This window comes from Anabrus simplex, chromosome 11, assembly GCF_040414725.1.
Source record: "Anabrus simplex isolate iqAnaSimp1 chromosome 11, ASM4041472v1, whole genome shotgun sequence".
Classification (NCBI taxonomy): Eukaryota; Metazoa; Arthropoda; class Insecta; order Orthoptera; family Tettigoniidae; genus Anabrus; species Anabrus simplex.
The window spans coordinates 118,134,926-118,150,653 of NC_090275.1; the positions used below are offsets into that span (position 1 = coordinate 118,134,926).

At 41.9% G+C, this 15,728-nt stretch overlaps 1 protein-coding gene across 1 annotated transcript in view; it reads left to right on the top strand.

Moving 5' to 3' along the window:
* LOC137502685 (trypsin-like) overlaps positions 1-15,728 on the top strand; it is a 133,158-nt gene that overhangs the window by 23,182 nt on the left and 94,248 nt on the right. The window contains exon 2 of the mRNA XM_068229627.1: positions 2,514-2,630. Coding sequence (XP_068085728.1) covers positions 2,514-2,630 — 117 coding nt within the window. The remainder of the gene's footprint in view (positions 1-2,513; positions 2,631-15,728) is intronic.

Below are 15,728 nucleotides of genomic sequence, written 5' to 3' on the forward strand. Positions count from 1 at the left end.
GTTACATAGTTATAAATTCGAACCTTCCCCTCGTGTAAGCCTGCGCAGGTAGCTACAAAGAGATATGACTGGTGGCCATTACCTGGGCTGATGAACTGCCTGGCGAAGAAAGAGGTGCCTCGCCTCCTGTCTTAACGCACACACTCTCAGATATTCGGCGATCAAAAGACAAGGTAACCAGAAAAGCCTCAGCTTATACTGTACACCCGAGGGGACGGTTCGAGAGGGTTCTGGACTAAATCTAGACACATATCCTCATTTTTATTTGGTAAACCAAAAACCCACAAGAAGCCAGTGATTCGCTGAAAAATATTTACAGAAATTTAGTGATTGGCCAGATTCAAAAACTGGCGGAATGAGAAAGAAGAGTTGCAAACCTTGAAATAACAAAATTAATGAAAGTTCTTTTAGTTGAGAAAACGTAATGACACAAAACTTCTTTAAATCATTAATTCTTTTAGCTTGCACCAGAGTGCATTACCTCAGTTTTTAGTAGAGCCATCTATGGATAAAAGGTCAAACTTCTTGACGTAAACCACAACAAAACCAATAAATACAGACAGTTTAGGCAACTTCACAATAACACAATTACTTCTGCTCAATGTCCCAACTTCATTCCGTAACTGTTTCAAGATGTGTATGAGAGACAGCGTTCATTAAGGCGCTTATTTTAAATGTGCGGAGTTGAGGTGTACCACGCGGTGCAGTTTTAACTGTAATATGTCAACAAATTTGGGAAATCTCAACTTGGTCCACGGATCTGAAACGATCCACTTTCTTCCCCATACCCAAAACGGAGATCCTTTGAACAGCCGCAGCTATCGCTCAACAGCTCCGATACCTCATGCCGAAAGGAGATACTAAAAATCATACAATTAAGATTAGAACCAAATAAGAAGCGTGAAATGTCCGCTACTGAAGCTGATTTAATTCGAGTTGGGAGGAATCAGACACGTCATTAGTGACGTGCGATAGATGATGGAAAGAGTAGAGGACAACTAGAAGGAGCTGTACGTGTGCTTTATAGATTATAGGAAGCCTTTGATAGCTTAAGTCATGAGGAGATGTGGAATTACTCGGACCTCGGACGTACCTGAATATCTCAGAGTCCTGATGCGTAAGCTGTACTTGGGGCAAGAAGCCAACGTATAAACTGAGCACGGTGAAACAGAATGGTTCCCCTTTATGAAAGGCGTAAGACAATGCTGTACACTTTCGCGTTACTTCTTCAAATTAAATGCTGTGTACATAATGAGGAAATCTCGACTGGATGAGTCACCTCATAGTTTTACAATTGGTGGACTGAATATCAACAACTTGCGGTATGCAGATGACACCACTGCGGTTGGTGAAAGTGAGGAAGATCTCTAGAACATCCTAATGAAATTTAAAGAACATAATAATAATACTAATAATGCTATTTGTTTTACGTCCCACTAACTACTCTCTTACGGTTTTCGGAGTCGCCGAGGTGCCGGAATTTAGTCACGCAGGAGTTCTTTTACGTGCCAGTAAATCTACTGACACGAGGCTGACGTATTTGAGCACTTTCAAATACCACCGGACTGAGCCAGGATCGAACCTGCCAAGTTGGGGTCAGAAGGCCAGCGCCTTTACCGTCTGAGCCACTCAGCCCGGCATTTAAAAAACAGATTGAGGACATGAATATCAACAAGACACAATTCATGACAACAGATTTACCGCCAAACAGGTGAATAGTTTCTGTTTGTTGTTTAGAAGTGGCTCAAGCAGTCCAGCAATTCACGGAAGACTTGCCATTTCAAAGGGCAGCATTCAAAGGCCTGGGTAAGGCCTTCAAGTGTTCGCACACTAAAGACAGAATGGTTCAGGCTGCATGTGGTTGTGAAAGGTGGACCATAAGGAAGGGAGACAGGAAGCATATTGATGAACTTTAGCTCTGGTGTTTGGAAAGGATATTGGGTATCCCTTGGACTGGCAAGAAGACAAATGCATGGGGCATTCAAAAGATCTGTCTCTTGAGGCATTCATTACTGGATTACACCTTTCTTACTGTGGACACATTACGAGACGATGTGATTCATTGGAAAAGACTAGATCGTGGAGGGGTGTCGGAGACGAGGGTGGTCTGCATTGACATGGATTCATCATGGGCACGTCACTGAAGGGTCTGAAAACCGAAATATATGGAACCATTCGACTTGATGGCACCCGATCATCATTGTCATCATCCATTGTAAACAAAATATGAGTTTTACTTTTAATATATTATTCCGATCTATGAAGTGATAGTAACATATTAGACCACGACTCTGAATTAATTCAGTTCCCACAATTGGCTGAGCCTTCCATCTCTGTTCATATTTTCTGTATTCAGGAACTTTCCTTGGGGACTGCTTTTCAACAGCCGAGGGTGATTTACAGCTCCCAGTGTTGTTTTATTCTACATTTCACTGTATCACTCTTTATTTTCCCCTTAAACCGACGCGTTGTGTCCATTTATGGTCTCACTCACTTTTATTGGACTGTTGCAGGTTGATGAGCCGTGGCCGTTCGATGGAAATACAATTTCTCTAGCCCGTCTTCCTCGACGGGGTGATCCTATTCCTGTGCACGGAAGCGCAACCATCATGGGCTGGGGATTTACAGATGTGAGTACCGGTGAAGTTATTTATAAACTTATCAAGTAATTGGCACTCCTCTTGTGATGTTTGCTCCGTCAGAATCTGCTGGAAAAAGAAGAAAAACGCGAAATAAAAGTTTGGGTCCACAACATTTATGAGAAAAGGGAAACGTACGGAGAGTTTCACCATTTATTTCCTGATCTACTAAAGGACCGAAGAAAATTTTCCCACTGCTTTCGCATGTTCCAAGAAAAATTCTATGAACTATTGAACCTAGTTAAGCCGTGTGTACTGAGTTCGATAGCTGCAGTCGCTTAAGTGCGGCCAGTATCTAGTGTTCGGGAGATAGTAGGTTCGAACCCCACTGTCGGCAGCCCTGAAAATGGTTTTCCGTGGTTTCCCATTTTCACACCAGGCAAATGCTGGGACTGTACCTTAATTAAGGCTACGGCCGCTTCCTTCCCGCTCCTAGCCCTTTCCTATCCCATCGTCGCCATAAGACCTATCTCTGTCGGTGCGACGTGAAGCAACTAGCAAATAAAAAGGCCGTGTGTAGAGCGAGAAAATAATATCACCTTTCGCCGAGAAAGGCGTACAGTGCACAATACCACTAACCGCGTGAAGGTACGAGCGCGCTGGCACTAGTCGAGGACTCACGAAGACTGCCGAATCGCCACGAAACCACATTCTTTCCGTTATTCCTTCCTTCTACCCTCGCCCATACAAGCGCGCCGAAAGGAAAAAGTTCCGTTCCAGAAACCTGGGGGCTTCTGGTGCGGAAATTCCACAAGCTTGTTCCGCGCGGCGCGGCGCGGCTCCCTGCAGTGGGCGTTCAGCCATTTCATTTCACAAGAAGCAGACCACGGAAATGTCTTCGCGGTGCGGTGTATTGGGTGATTACCTTTAGAGGGAATATAAAGGAATCGGGGCTACGCGTATTGCAATAAGAAATGCTCGAGCTAATTTTTTCAGGCTATACCACATAATAACAGTCCTTGTTGTCACTTCCGTTTTGCTATCAACTTCATAAGAGAACCTACAAGGTGCTTTCAAAATGGAAGATTTATATAAGGCCAGTGAATGTTTATTGAGTTACGCAATACATTGAAATGGATATAAACCCACCACTTACTCACTCATTCTCCATAAACTGCTCTTGGAACGTTCTACAAAACGATCAACCCCTGACGATAGAAATCCACTCCTTGGTGCTGGAACCTTCGGAGAGCATCTGTTTGTGTTGGCAAATCTTGTTCCTCCCAGATCTTCTGTCAACTCGCCGAAACCATGGAAATTGCTTGGGGTAAGGTCTGGAATGCTTCAAATATATCTACAGGAAATAATACCATACTTCACTTTATCCATGGCATTTCAGACACAAAATAAACATATAAATGACCTTCAAAACGCAAGTTCAAATTAAACTCCGTAACAAAGATCAGGTGGAAGTGTATTCAATTAGGCCTGGGCCCACAAGTGACCTCGGTTGGTCTGTGGTCCGACAGCTCTGCACTCCGACCGGCCAACCGAGCAGAGGATGGGTGGCCACGGCTCTACCGTGGCCTGACAGCTCTGCACTCCGACCGGCTAACCGAGCAGAGGAAGTATGGTCACGGCTCTACCGTGGCTCTACACCTCTTAATTCGGAAGATGGGGAGGGGATGTTCCCCACAGTCGGCTGTCTTGACAATGGTTTTCCGTGGTTTCCTGTTCTCCTGCTCTAAGGCAGTGCCGGGACAGTTCCTAGTGTAGGCCACGGCCACCGACCCTCTCACCTTCTCCGACACAACTCTCCTGGCCTGAGAGACGGCGTCACCGTCTAAGAGGCCCGCCTCACCCTTCCGGGGAGGATTGATAACATTTAGTACTTTTAGCAACAACAACTGCCGATGCGGGAATCTGGTCCCATTTCAGCACGTTGAATAAAACGATGTCCAGTGCATTGTTGAAAAGTTAATATAAATAATACTAGTGGACTGTCGCAGCAACAAAGATTAAACTTGAAACTAATGATATAGGAAGCGTGAGAAAAGTAAAGGAAAATTACTCCGGAAGACCATTTATTTGCCTTTAAACATTACTTCCATTATGATTATACGTAAATAGTTCTTTACTTGGCAATTTGTACAATTTTCACAACGAGGTCTGCTCACAAGACTGCTCGCCGAAAGCTGGCCGTATATTGTTCGACAATTTCCAGTAAGCAGTAAATGATGTGACCTAATCCTGGCTACCTGAGAAGGTTGCAAAGGACATTACACTACTGTACTTCCTTATATGGTTTATGAAATCATTATCATGTAGCGTCATACCGTCAGATAAATCGCTTACTTGAGGTTGTGGAAAATAAACCAAATCTTTTTCGTATCCATTTACCATTTCCGCAACGACACGTTTTGCATGGCAGTGCATTCACATTTCATTTAATAACCCTACACTGAATAATTCGATGTAAGCTTCATAACAAAGGGCTTTTTAAAATATAGAATATCCTGATAACCAACATGAAGCAGTAGAGTCATCTATCGAACTAACACAGTATGATCTGCACAGACAACTTTCACCGAGTATAAGCATTCTATTGCATTATAACTATTTAAGTACTACTTTTGTAGTAATCCTGAGATGGAGACCTTTGTTTTGATGTATACTGCATAGGTCTACGTCACACCTGGAATACAGCCAAAAGACATATAAGTAAAATAAACTGTCATAGATAATATCCCTTCAAGTTATAGACTAACACACCACACCTTTCCTAACATTATATTAAGTTTTTAGGAAATACGATGAATAATAAATCCCCAAGCCTTCCTATTGTAGCGACAATAACAATCGAACCGCAGTGTTGATCATCAATACCACTAGTAGAATTCCTTGTGAGAGAAAAACAACAAGAACACAGGACACACACAAGGAAGCGTGTCGATCTGGGCATGGACCAGGGTCATAAGGACCCCAACAGACGGTGACCTAATTAAAATACAAGGATGAGAACATGACACTTCACAAGTTAAAATTCAAATAATGTAATTAGAATAAAGAGTTCATAGTATATATATATATATATATATATATATATTGTAGGGTTGTACAAGTACACAAAAGTTTACAAATAATCAAATGGAAATATCCAAATTTGACAACCATTCCGGAGCACATGGTGTCACTTGGTGTAGAGTCTTCAGACCACAGTCAAATGCACGAAATGGGCACTCTTGAATGATGTGTTGTATGGTTTGGTCCTCCACTCCACAGTCACAGGCAGCAGATGTACGGAAACCATATTTCTTTAAGGTGTGGCCACACCTCCCTTGACCCGTTCTAATGCGGTTCAATTTCGACCAGGTTTGGCGAGGTAGTTGGAATCCTCTACGTTAATTGTAGGATCTTCAACCAGGTGAGCATTGTTGGGTGGATGTTCGTTCCAATGTTGTTGCCACTTGTAGGACATGTTGAAAGAATTGATACCTTCTAAATCAACCCAGGGTGGCTTGGGGGATTTCAAACGTCTTGTTGGTGGATCTTGCAGGGCATCATACAACGGAGAGTTCTTATGAAAGGTGATCTTCTTGAGTAAGCTTACCTTCGCTGCTTTCCTCCTTAGATCTTGTGGAGCGATATTAGCGAGGACTGGTGGCCACTGTGTGGGAGTAGATCTAACAATACCATGGTCTCATTGAGTTGCACATCAATCTTAGTAGTTTGAGCGCTGTTTTCCCATACAGGAGCACAATATTTACCAGCAGAATACACAAGAGCGAGTGCAGGAGAACGTAGAGTATTAGCGTCTGCACCCCAGCTGCTTCCGGCGATCTTTCGGAGTAGATTCACCCTTGAGCCAAGTTTCCTCGATAACTTGATGCACTGTTGTTTGAATGCCAATGACCGATCCAGAGTGATCCCAAGATATATTGAATTGTAGTTATGGTGTACTTCGATTCCGTCAAAAGTCACATGTACCTTCCTATGTCCTTCTTTAATATTTTGATGAAATTTAGTAACCTCTGTCTTGTTTGGGTTGGGTTGAAGTCTCCATTTGTGGAAGTAATCACTCAATTTCGCCAGATCACTAGTTAGAACATTCTCACAGTTCATGAAATCTTTACTCTGGGTAATTAATACTAGGTCGTCTGCATACTGGATTTTCATGGAATCAGTGTGAGTCATGCCATGGATATACAGATTAACAAAATGGGGGCCAGAACTGATCCCTGAGGTAGGCCATTGTTTAGAATCCTCCACTTGCTAGCTTGCTCATTCAGGAACACCTTAAAGCGCCTGCAAGAAAGCATGTTGTTCATAAAAAGTGTCAACTTTTGACGTCGGATGATTTCAATAAAGTTGGACATGAAGCCCTCCCTCCATAGAGTGCCGTAAGCTGCTGTAAGATCCACGAAAACTGCAGCTGATTTGAGACCTCGTTGAAATCCATCTTCTACTACAGTTGCTAATGTTAACTCCGATGTTTCCTAAAGCCACCTTGTTCGATCGGGATGATTTGATCAATGGCCTCTTGAATGCGATTTAGAGTAAGCCTTTCTAGTAGCTTATAGGTCATGCTGAGTAGTGATATTGGTTGATAATGAGAGGCATCAGTTCCGTCTTTTCCCTGTTTCAAGATTGCAATTATCTTAGTCTGTTTGAAAAATCTTCGGTAATTTTCCAGTTTTCAGAATTTAATTGAAAAATCCAATAAGCCACATCTTTGTTTTCGGTCCGATGGCTTTAAGAAACTCTGGATATATGTCATCAAAGCCAGCAGCTTTCTTTACCTTTAGCATATTCAAGGCTTTATCAAGTTCCTCAATGCAGAAGTCACGTGAGTAGACTGGGTGTGGTTTTAGATATGACCTCTTTATGTACAGTTCATTCTTCACAGTTCGTGTCTCTTCTTTGTCTATTTTAGTTTTTGAAATATTCATCAGTCTGGATGCAACAGCAGTAGCATTCACATGTGTGACTGTACTTGACAACCTGGGATCTGTACCAAGTTTTCTAATGAGGTTTCAGGCTTTCCGACTAGAATGTGTGAAGTTGAGTCCTGCCGTTGTTTTATGCCATTTTTCTCTTCTGTTCGTATCCAGAGCTCTCGAGAGGTCATCAGCTGTCACGTCGTCGTGAGATTCTTGATATTTGGCATATAACTCATTCCATTCTTGGGACTATCCGGGGATGTAGACTTTCCGAAAACCACGTGTGATACATTTCTTGGCATTTGCTTTAATCGCACCCGCAAATCGTTCATAATTGGATGGTACTGGAGGAATCCATTGAACGGTATTATCCAGACCTTTCTGAAATAGTTCCCAGTTTGCAAGTTGAAAATTCCATCGAGGTTGAGGTACGGAGGTGACTAATGGAATTTCAGTACCAAAATTAATTATGACTGGCGTATGCTGGCTGTGTGGGAAAGACTTGATGACTTTTCGTTGTGTCATTTCATTATTTCCAGATCTAGATGTGATGCGCAAATCAGGAGAATAGTCCTTTAACCATCTGCCAGATTGGAACAGTCCAGGATCTTAAACATTACACACAAGCTGAAGATTGTGCATGTCCAGCCATTCATTCAGAATAACTCCATTTCGGTCTTCTTTCTGGTATCCCCAGACATGACATTCACTGTTGAAGTCACCAACATACACAACTGGATGACTGAAGAATCTTACAGGTGGATTTGGCCAACTAACTTGCGGTGGTTTGTAAACATTTGCAACCGTGATGCCGGCAACTTCTACACCCAAAACAAAAATATCCGCCGTTATATCCTGGTAAGTTACTTTGTAGTCAATAAGATGGGACCTGACATATGTTGCAATGCCATACTGTTCAGCATTTATGGACCAAACCAGAACGTATCCATAAATTCTTCCGCTTCTGTAAAGATCTGCATCATTCTTGGTGTGAGTCTCCTGTATTGCTTTAATATCTACTTCGTTCTGCAGGAACAGGTATTGACTTTTAACACAGGAAATCGATTCAGTGTTCAAGTGACGTATTCGTAAGCTGTTACCAATAGGGATTGACTAGTGTTCTGTGCATGGTTGGTCCTGAGAAGGACTTTTCGTTAGTAAGTTCTCTTGCATACTTGTTGGGGTGTAGCAGCAACTTTGTGGAAGAATTAGCCGGTATTAAACCGTTGCCCAGGAATCGCCCGACTGCAATAACCACAATCTTCGGGGAGGCTTCTTGCTTGATCCCCATAGTGGCGATAAATAAGCGACAAACTTTAAAAAAAGGTACTGAAATCCGATCAAATAAATTCAAGACTTGAGTAATAAATAATTCGTTGCTCAATTTAAAATTCATTGATCGATTACCATTGTGCACCATTATATTCAAACCTGGGGGTTCCCTCATTTAAATTTTATATGATTGCCTCAATGAAATTGAACACAGACCAATTTCTATTACAACGTAATTAGATTCACAAAACACCTTGTTCTTCAAGTTAAGTCCCATTATGTTACAAAAGTTAATTACACAAGACAACAATGTCCATATAAACCGACAATAAGGAGTGAAACAATTTTATCTCGTAGATAGAGATCAATGTGAAAACAATATCGTGTTTACATGCACACTCAGAATTAAATTTTCCATAGTAGCTTCAATGTCCAGTAGAGATGAAAGAACTATTTAATTTTGTTTATAGAACCAGGTAAAATACTATTACAGTAAAGTTTGAAGTGCCTGGGAGGCAGATGTCTATAAAATTATGACGTGCATAAGTCTGGTGTACCATTTTTATTTCTAGAAGCATTGTCCAAATTAATGAAAACATCAACATGAAACAGAGAATTCACAATTTAAATACACAGTTCAAAAATATTAGCGGAACATGTTTTTGAACATATGCCATGCTCCACAAAACAATACCTCACATTCAGGTGTATTACCAAGTGAACTTTTATTCGTTTCCGTTAAACTAGACAAAAGAACATTAATGGATTCACGTACATTTTCAGAACACAAACGGAAATGATCAAATAGGGGCGAATTAAAGTAATAACAGTCTTTCAGGGCGGATTTTTATCACAGTAGGAGAGCTTCACAGCGGCATAAGTCCTCCACTAGCATTTATCACAGCTTGGTACCAACGTGACATGCTCCGTATAAGTCGACGGAGGTAACGTTAGGCTATCAGGTCTCATTCTTCAACGAGAGCCTGTTCGAGGTCCTGGAGAGTCTGTGGTGGAACAGGACGCCCACGAGCCTTTCTTCAGCAACCAACACAGGTTGTAGCAGTATCTGCTCGATGTACCCCGCAGCGGTAAGATTATCACGGACGACGACAAGATCCGCACGGACATCAATACTGATGCCACCCCACACAACCCAGATTGTCCGAATCGGTCGCCTTTCTTGACAACATTTGGTATGTACTGCTCACCACGGATTCTGCATATACGCTGACGTCCATCACGCTGTGTCAGGGGAGATGTGGACTCGTCTGTGAACAACACAGGTCTCCATCGACGAAGTTGCCATTTGATGTGTGTACGGCCAAACAGAAGGCGATCTGCGCGATGTTGCTGCGTTAAACGGGGCACTCGAACAGGACGTCTTAAGTGTCCGGTCAGACACCGTTACTCCAGTGACTCTCCTGAGGTCTTGTTGCAGTTCTCTGGTAGTTGCTCAACGATGCCGCAACGCACAGATGGTCAGATATCTGTCATCTTGTGGGGTTGTCACGCATCCACAAACTTGTCCAATCCTCCTTGAAAACTAGCCTGTCTCATTGTAGCGATTCCACCAGCGTTGAATAACTGACGGAGAGGCATTCAAATCCACAGCAACACGACGAAAATTCCATACTTCCTGAATCAAAGTGACTGCCCTTCAGACTTGAACCTCTTGGAGATGTCCCATGGGATGCGCTGGTTTACGTCAAATGTGCTCAAATGACCGCAGTAGTCTGTGTACCTCACAACGACAGAGGGATGCACCACTATTCACTTTGTTTTGGGAAGTCACCTGGCAGTTTAATGCATGGCTACGCCTACAGAAGGAGTATAAGTTCGATTTGACATACTCTGAGGAGCTAAGGTCTCATTGTCTGTACGACCATTGGATTCCCATCCACCACACCAAATTATCGTTCACATACCAGACGTTACAAAATATGATCCCTAATTATTTGAACTATGTACATAAAATAAGTGTTCGGGATACACATAATGAGTAGAGGAACAAGAAAATTCCTGGATCCGGAAATTACGTCAGCACTTTTTCTGCTGAGTCAGCAAGTCACTGACCTCGGCCAAGGTCATTGACCCCTAGTAGTGTACCTAGGCTGGTACTGACATCCGAGGTCATTGGCCCAAGGACATTGACCCCTAGTATAGTAGTAGGGCTAGGCCGATTTGTGGATTTTTGCATAAGAGAGCGAGCCTCACCTCACAGTCGCCATCTTGAGGGGCGTAACCGCACTTTAACGGATAGTTGCCCTTCCCGACGCCTAAGAGAGCAAGCCTAAACTCACATCCTCCATCTTGAAGGGAGTTTTACGGCTAGTTTCCCTTCCCGACGCCAATTGCACAAGATGGCAGCTATACGTAGTCTCTTATGGGAGGGCCTCGGGGGTCAGAACCCGCCTAGGTACACTACTAGGAGTCAATGACCTTGACCGGGTCAATGACTTGCTGACTCAACAGAAAAATTGCTGGCGTTATTTGCGAATTCAGGAACGCCCTTGCTCCTCTATTATAATGCGCAGAATTCTAAAAAGAATCGTATTTCTGTATCGGTCATGTCTACAGTAACAAGGAAATGCACATTTTAATTATCCGGAATCTCTGTCTGTCTGTCTGTCTGTCTGTCTGTCTGTCTGTCTGTCTGTCTGTCTGTCTGTCTGTCTGTCTGTCTGTCTGTCTGTCTGTCTGTCTGTCTGTCTGTCTGTCTGTCTGTTCGCGCATCACGTAAAAACGGCTGAACATTACCACTTAAAATGTTGAAGGAGATTGCACACAAGTTCACTGCAGGCAACTACATTAACACAAATTACACACTGAAATGTTTTAAATTTCCGATCATTTATGTCTTATACATTTTACCGTACCGGCTGTTCAATACTGCTCAATGGTGTTAACTGGCGATGGGTTTTGTCATGATTGGCTTAGGATGTAAAACTGCATGCACATCGGTCCATATCGACAAGGAACATTGTAAGAGGATGCGAAGAAGTCGTAAAGGAACGATCACTTAAGAATAAAACAAGAGGGATTCATGAAAGACGGAAGACATTAGATGCCCTGAAACATCACAGATTTGTAAGAACACTAATATGAAGTCCTACAGTACCAAAAGCTCATAAAACTGATCAACAATAATATTATGTTGACCGCTGTTCTGATGTGCTTTAACTCTTCTGCTGCCACTCATCTACGATTGATGGGATTACTGCAGCTAGGAAAGTCGTGAAGATGGCAATCGGAATGAGATAAATCGTGAAGGAAGGACTCCCTATACATTGGATTCCCACTAGCACAGTCGAAATAAATGTTAGAATTCGGTCGGTTGCGGTGGATCCTTGATATCGTTTATGGACGACTGGAGTTCTTCTTCTTCTTTACTCCGAACAACTAATTCTCTGCTTTAAACTTGTGGATACCTGCAGAGGAAATGTCCTTAATTCTCTTCTCTTGTAATATAATTACTACGATTTCTGAGTCACATTCCGTTTTTTTATCTTTTTCACATTTAACGTACGACAACTGACCAGTGTTAGAACACCACCCTATTCTATGACTGCGCTAATACTCCCTCCGATTCGCCCGGTCTCACATGTAAACGAGCGAACACGGCGTAGTTACCAATTCAGGCGCTTGGAGCGCTGAGAAGCAGTCATCAGTCTGCTTGACGAGATACGCTCGGTGATCACTACTACTGCTGCTATCACTGCTGACATATTTGAGCACCTTCAAGTACCACCGCCCTGAGCCAGGATCGAACCTGCCAACTTGGGGTCAGAAAGTTAGCGCCTCGACCTTCTGAGCCACTCAGCCTAGCACTGCTAAAAGTACTGGTGTAATTTGAGCCTGTATTTACCTTATTTGGGTTGTTTCTTGTTTTAATGCGTATATATTTATTATGATTTTCTTCTATGTGCATTCATTTAGGAGCGTGAGCAGATCGGGGAATCGGATTTCGTTTCATGAAATTCCTTTCAACGTACAACTACGTCAAGAATAGCTAACTGTTATTTCAAGATAGGATTTCAATTCGAGATCATCGAAATTACACATTCGCCACACCGAGTAAATCCAACCTTTCCAGCTGCGTAGGAAACATAAACTGCGAAACTGGAATAACACCTTTAAAATAGTGAAGGAGCGCCCCTTAGCAGAAAGTAGGCTCCTAAATGAGGCAGAGGGATTGTGTTTATTAGTTGTCCATCGAACAGCAGGTGTTATATGACAACATCCTTGAACAGAACGGTGCTTCATTCCATGCTGAGCGAACAAAAACATAAATGATAACTGTCCTGCAAACTAAAGTAGAAATACAATTATCCTTGTCAATAACATTCCCGTTTTTAAAATTTCTGGTGTGACTACAAAATACAGGCTATCAGCAGCATATTTTTTCTCTAGGTTCAGAGCTACCAACTTTAACACTCACAACAATAAAGGAAGTCGGAATCGCGTCTTTCTCATGTTGCGTATTGTGAGTGACCATCAGATGTCAGCATGATGAAAAGACTGTCTTTTTCAAAAGACATTGAAACAAAGATCAGTCATCCCGCTGATTATGGAAGGCTTCTTTGTCTTCCTTTCGACAAATGACACATTCTGAGAAACGTAAGAATTTCTTTGCTCGAAACATCTATGTTTGATGGTTCCCAATACATATGTGCTGATTTTATCAAGACACTGCTTCAGATGTCATCAAAATAAACTGTGAAGTCAGTTCCTTTCCTAACACGCAAGCACATTGAGTCCTCTAACGTTGAGAACATGACGATATTTTCCCGGGTGAAGTGATAACTGCCCTGTAATATTTTAATAGATCATTCATGTAAGAAAGATGCACATGATGTTGATAATGCAGATGGCGCTAACAAGTGCATGTTATCAAGAAAGAAACCGTTTGACATACATGATGCCAGTAGCACTAATGTAGAAACTTTGCAGGCGAACAAGTTGCATTTCTTCAGCTTGTATGACGAGAGTTTGCAGTGGCTGGAAAACTGGTTTCCCCAGTACCTGAATGAACTTAAGAACTGAGTGAGAAACCCGAAAAGGAATTCCTCGGCAAGGAGACGTATAAGGCCATTCTGTTGACTACAGTATCAACAGTGATGTGTGCCATGCACCTTCTTCGGACTGAGTTTTCTGATGTTCTGACCGGTTCTGAGCCGAGAATTCAATAGTGACTACAGGCTCCGTGCGTACGGCAATGTGCCGCTGAGGGTGGGTAATACGAGAACTACTTACAGGCATGCTCATCAATAGGGAACATGCATGATCCGGGGTTTTAATTAAAAATATGCTAATCTGATTCAAAATTGCATGCAGAATTCAAAAATGTGATCAGAATGTACAAATAATAACTCGAAACATGATAAAAATCTACGAAAATGTCACATCACGCAAGTACGCGATCTCATTGGCCTGACGTCATCGTACAGGTTGACTGAATTAGCAGACGAAGTAACACACAGTGTGCTGTGAGAAGCAGGATACACTTCGCGTATTTCTACTTTACGTTAGTGTCTAGTATGGTTAAATTCGAGGTCTATACATTGGATAATAATCTGAGTGGTATATTTTAGACTTAAAATGAATCCTGCGCAGACAGTGAGGCAGAAAACTTATAAATGGTGTAGAGTTCCGATGTGCAATAGCATACCAAACAAATTGTTTATAAACGTTCCAAAGACGCTAAAACTAGGGAGAAATGGATTTTGGCGAGCTGGAGAAATGCTGGTGATATATCGGAAAAGTCTACAGTTTATTTTTTTGAAGATTTTAACGTAAGATGAATTTGTTTGAATTTTCAAATCACTTTTCCATGTCAGCTGTTCTAGTGGTAATACTTTAAATTTTAATGTATGATGCTTTATTTAAATGCTTCAATTACATCTTGGAATATGAAAGTAATAAACAGTGTATTAAATAATGCTGATTATTAAAGTATTCTCCAAACCTAACCTATGTTTTGGGTGATCCATGTCAAGATAATAAATCAAAGGGGTTATGAACCATTGTGACAGCTCTAATTCTACCAATATATCTTGGCATGGGACAGTTATGTATGTCTTTATTGAAGAGCTTAATTGGTAAAGAAATTTAGGCTATATCTAAATACTCTATAATGTAACAAAGAATAGCGTGTACATAATGAAAGGAAACAACGTGAATTTAACAAATGTATAACTCTACACAAAACCAATGCTTGTCTGTTGGGGTCTTATAGGTTAATAATGCTCAATTATAATAATTATCATAATATTAATGAAATAAATAACATAATTGCACACAGGTGAAAATAGTGATGTAGGTGTTTAAAATATTATCCAACTTATCCTAAGTTTTAGGTTATACAAGCCAAGTCAATAAACCGAAGGGTAAAAATACCGCGCGAGTTGCCCGTGCGGTTAGGAGCGCGCAGCTGTGAGCTCGATGCTGAGGCTGTACCTAAGGCCACGGTCGCTTTGTTCCCATTCCTAGTCCTTTCCTATCCCATCGTCGCCATAAGACCTATATGTGACGGTGTGACGTAAAGCAAAAAAATAAAAGTCACAGCACCCAAAGACATTCCTGTATTGAGCGACTAAAATGTCACCAGGACACTTTTCTTTCCTGATATGCTCAGCTTGTTAAAAGCCAAATGTAATTAATGTTATTGGCTTCACGCCCCGCTAACTACTTCTACGATTTTCGGAGACGCCGATGTGCAGTAATTTAGTCCTGCAGGAGTTATTTTACGTGCCAGTAAATCTACCGACACGAGGCTGACGTATTTGAGCACCTTCAACTACCACCGGACTGAACCAGGATCGAACCTGCCAAGTTGGGGTCAGAAGGGCAGCACCTCAACAGTCTGAACCACTCGGCCCGACTTGTGAAAACTAGATGAAGTCATATTTATCTTTATCATGTTTAACTTTTTCCCTCC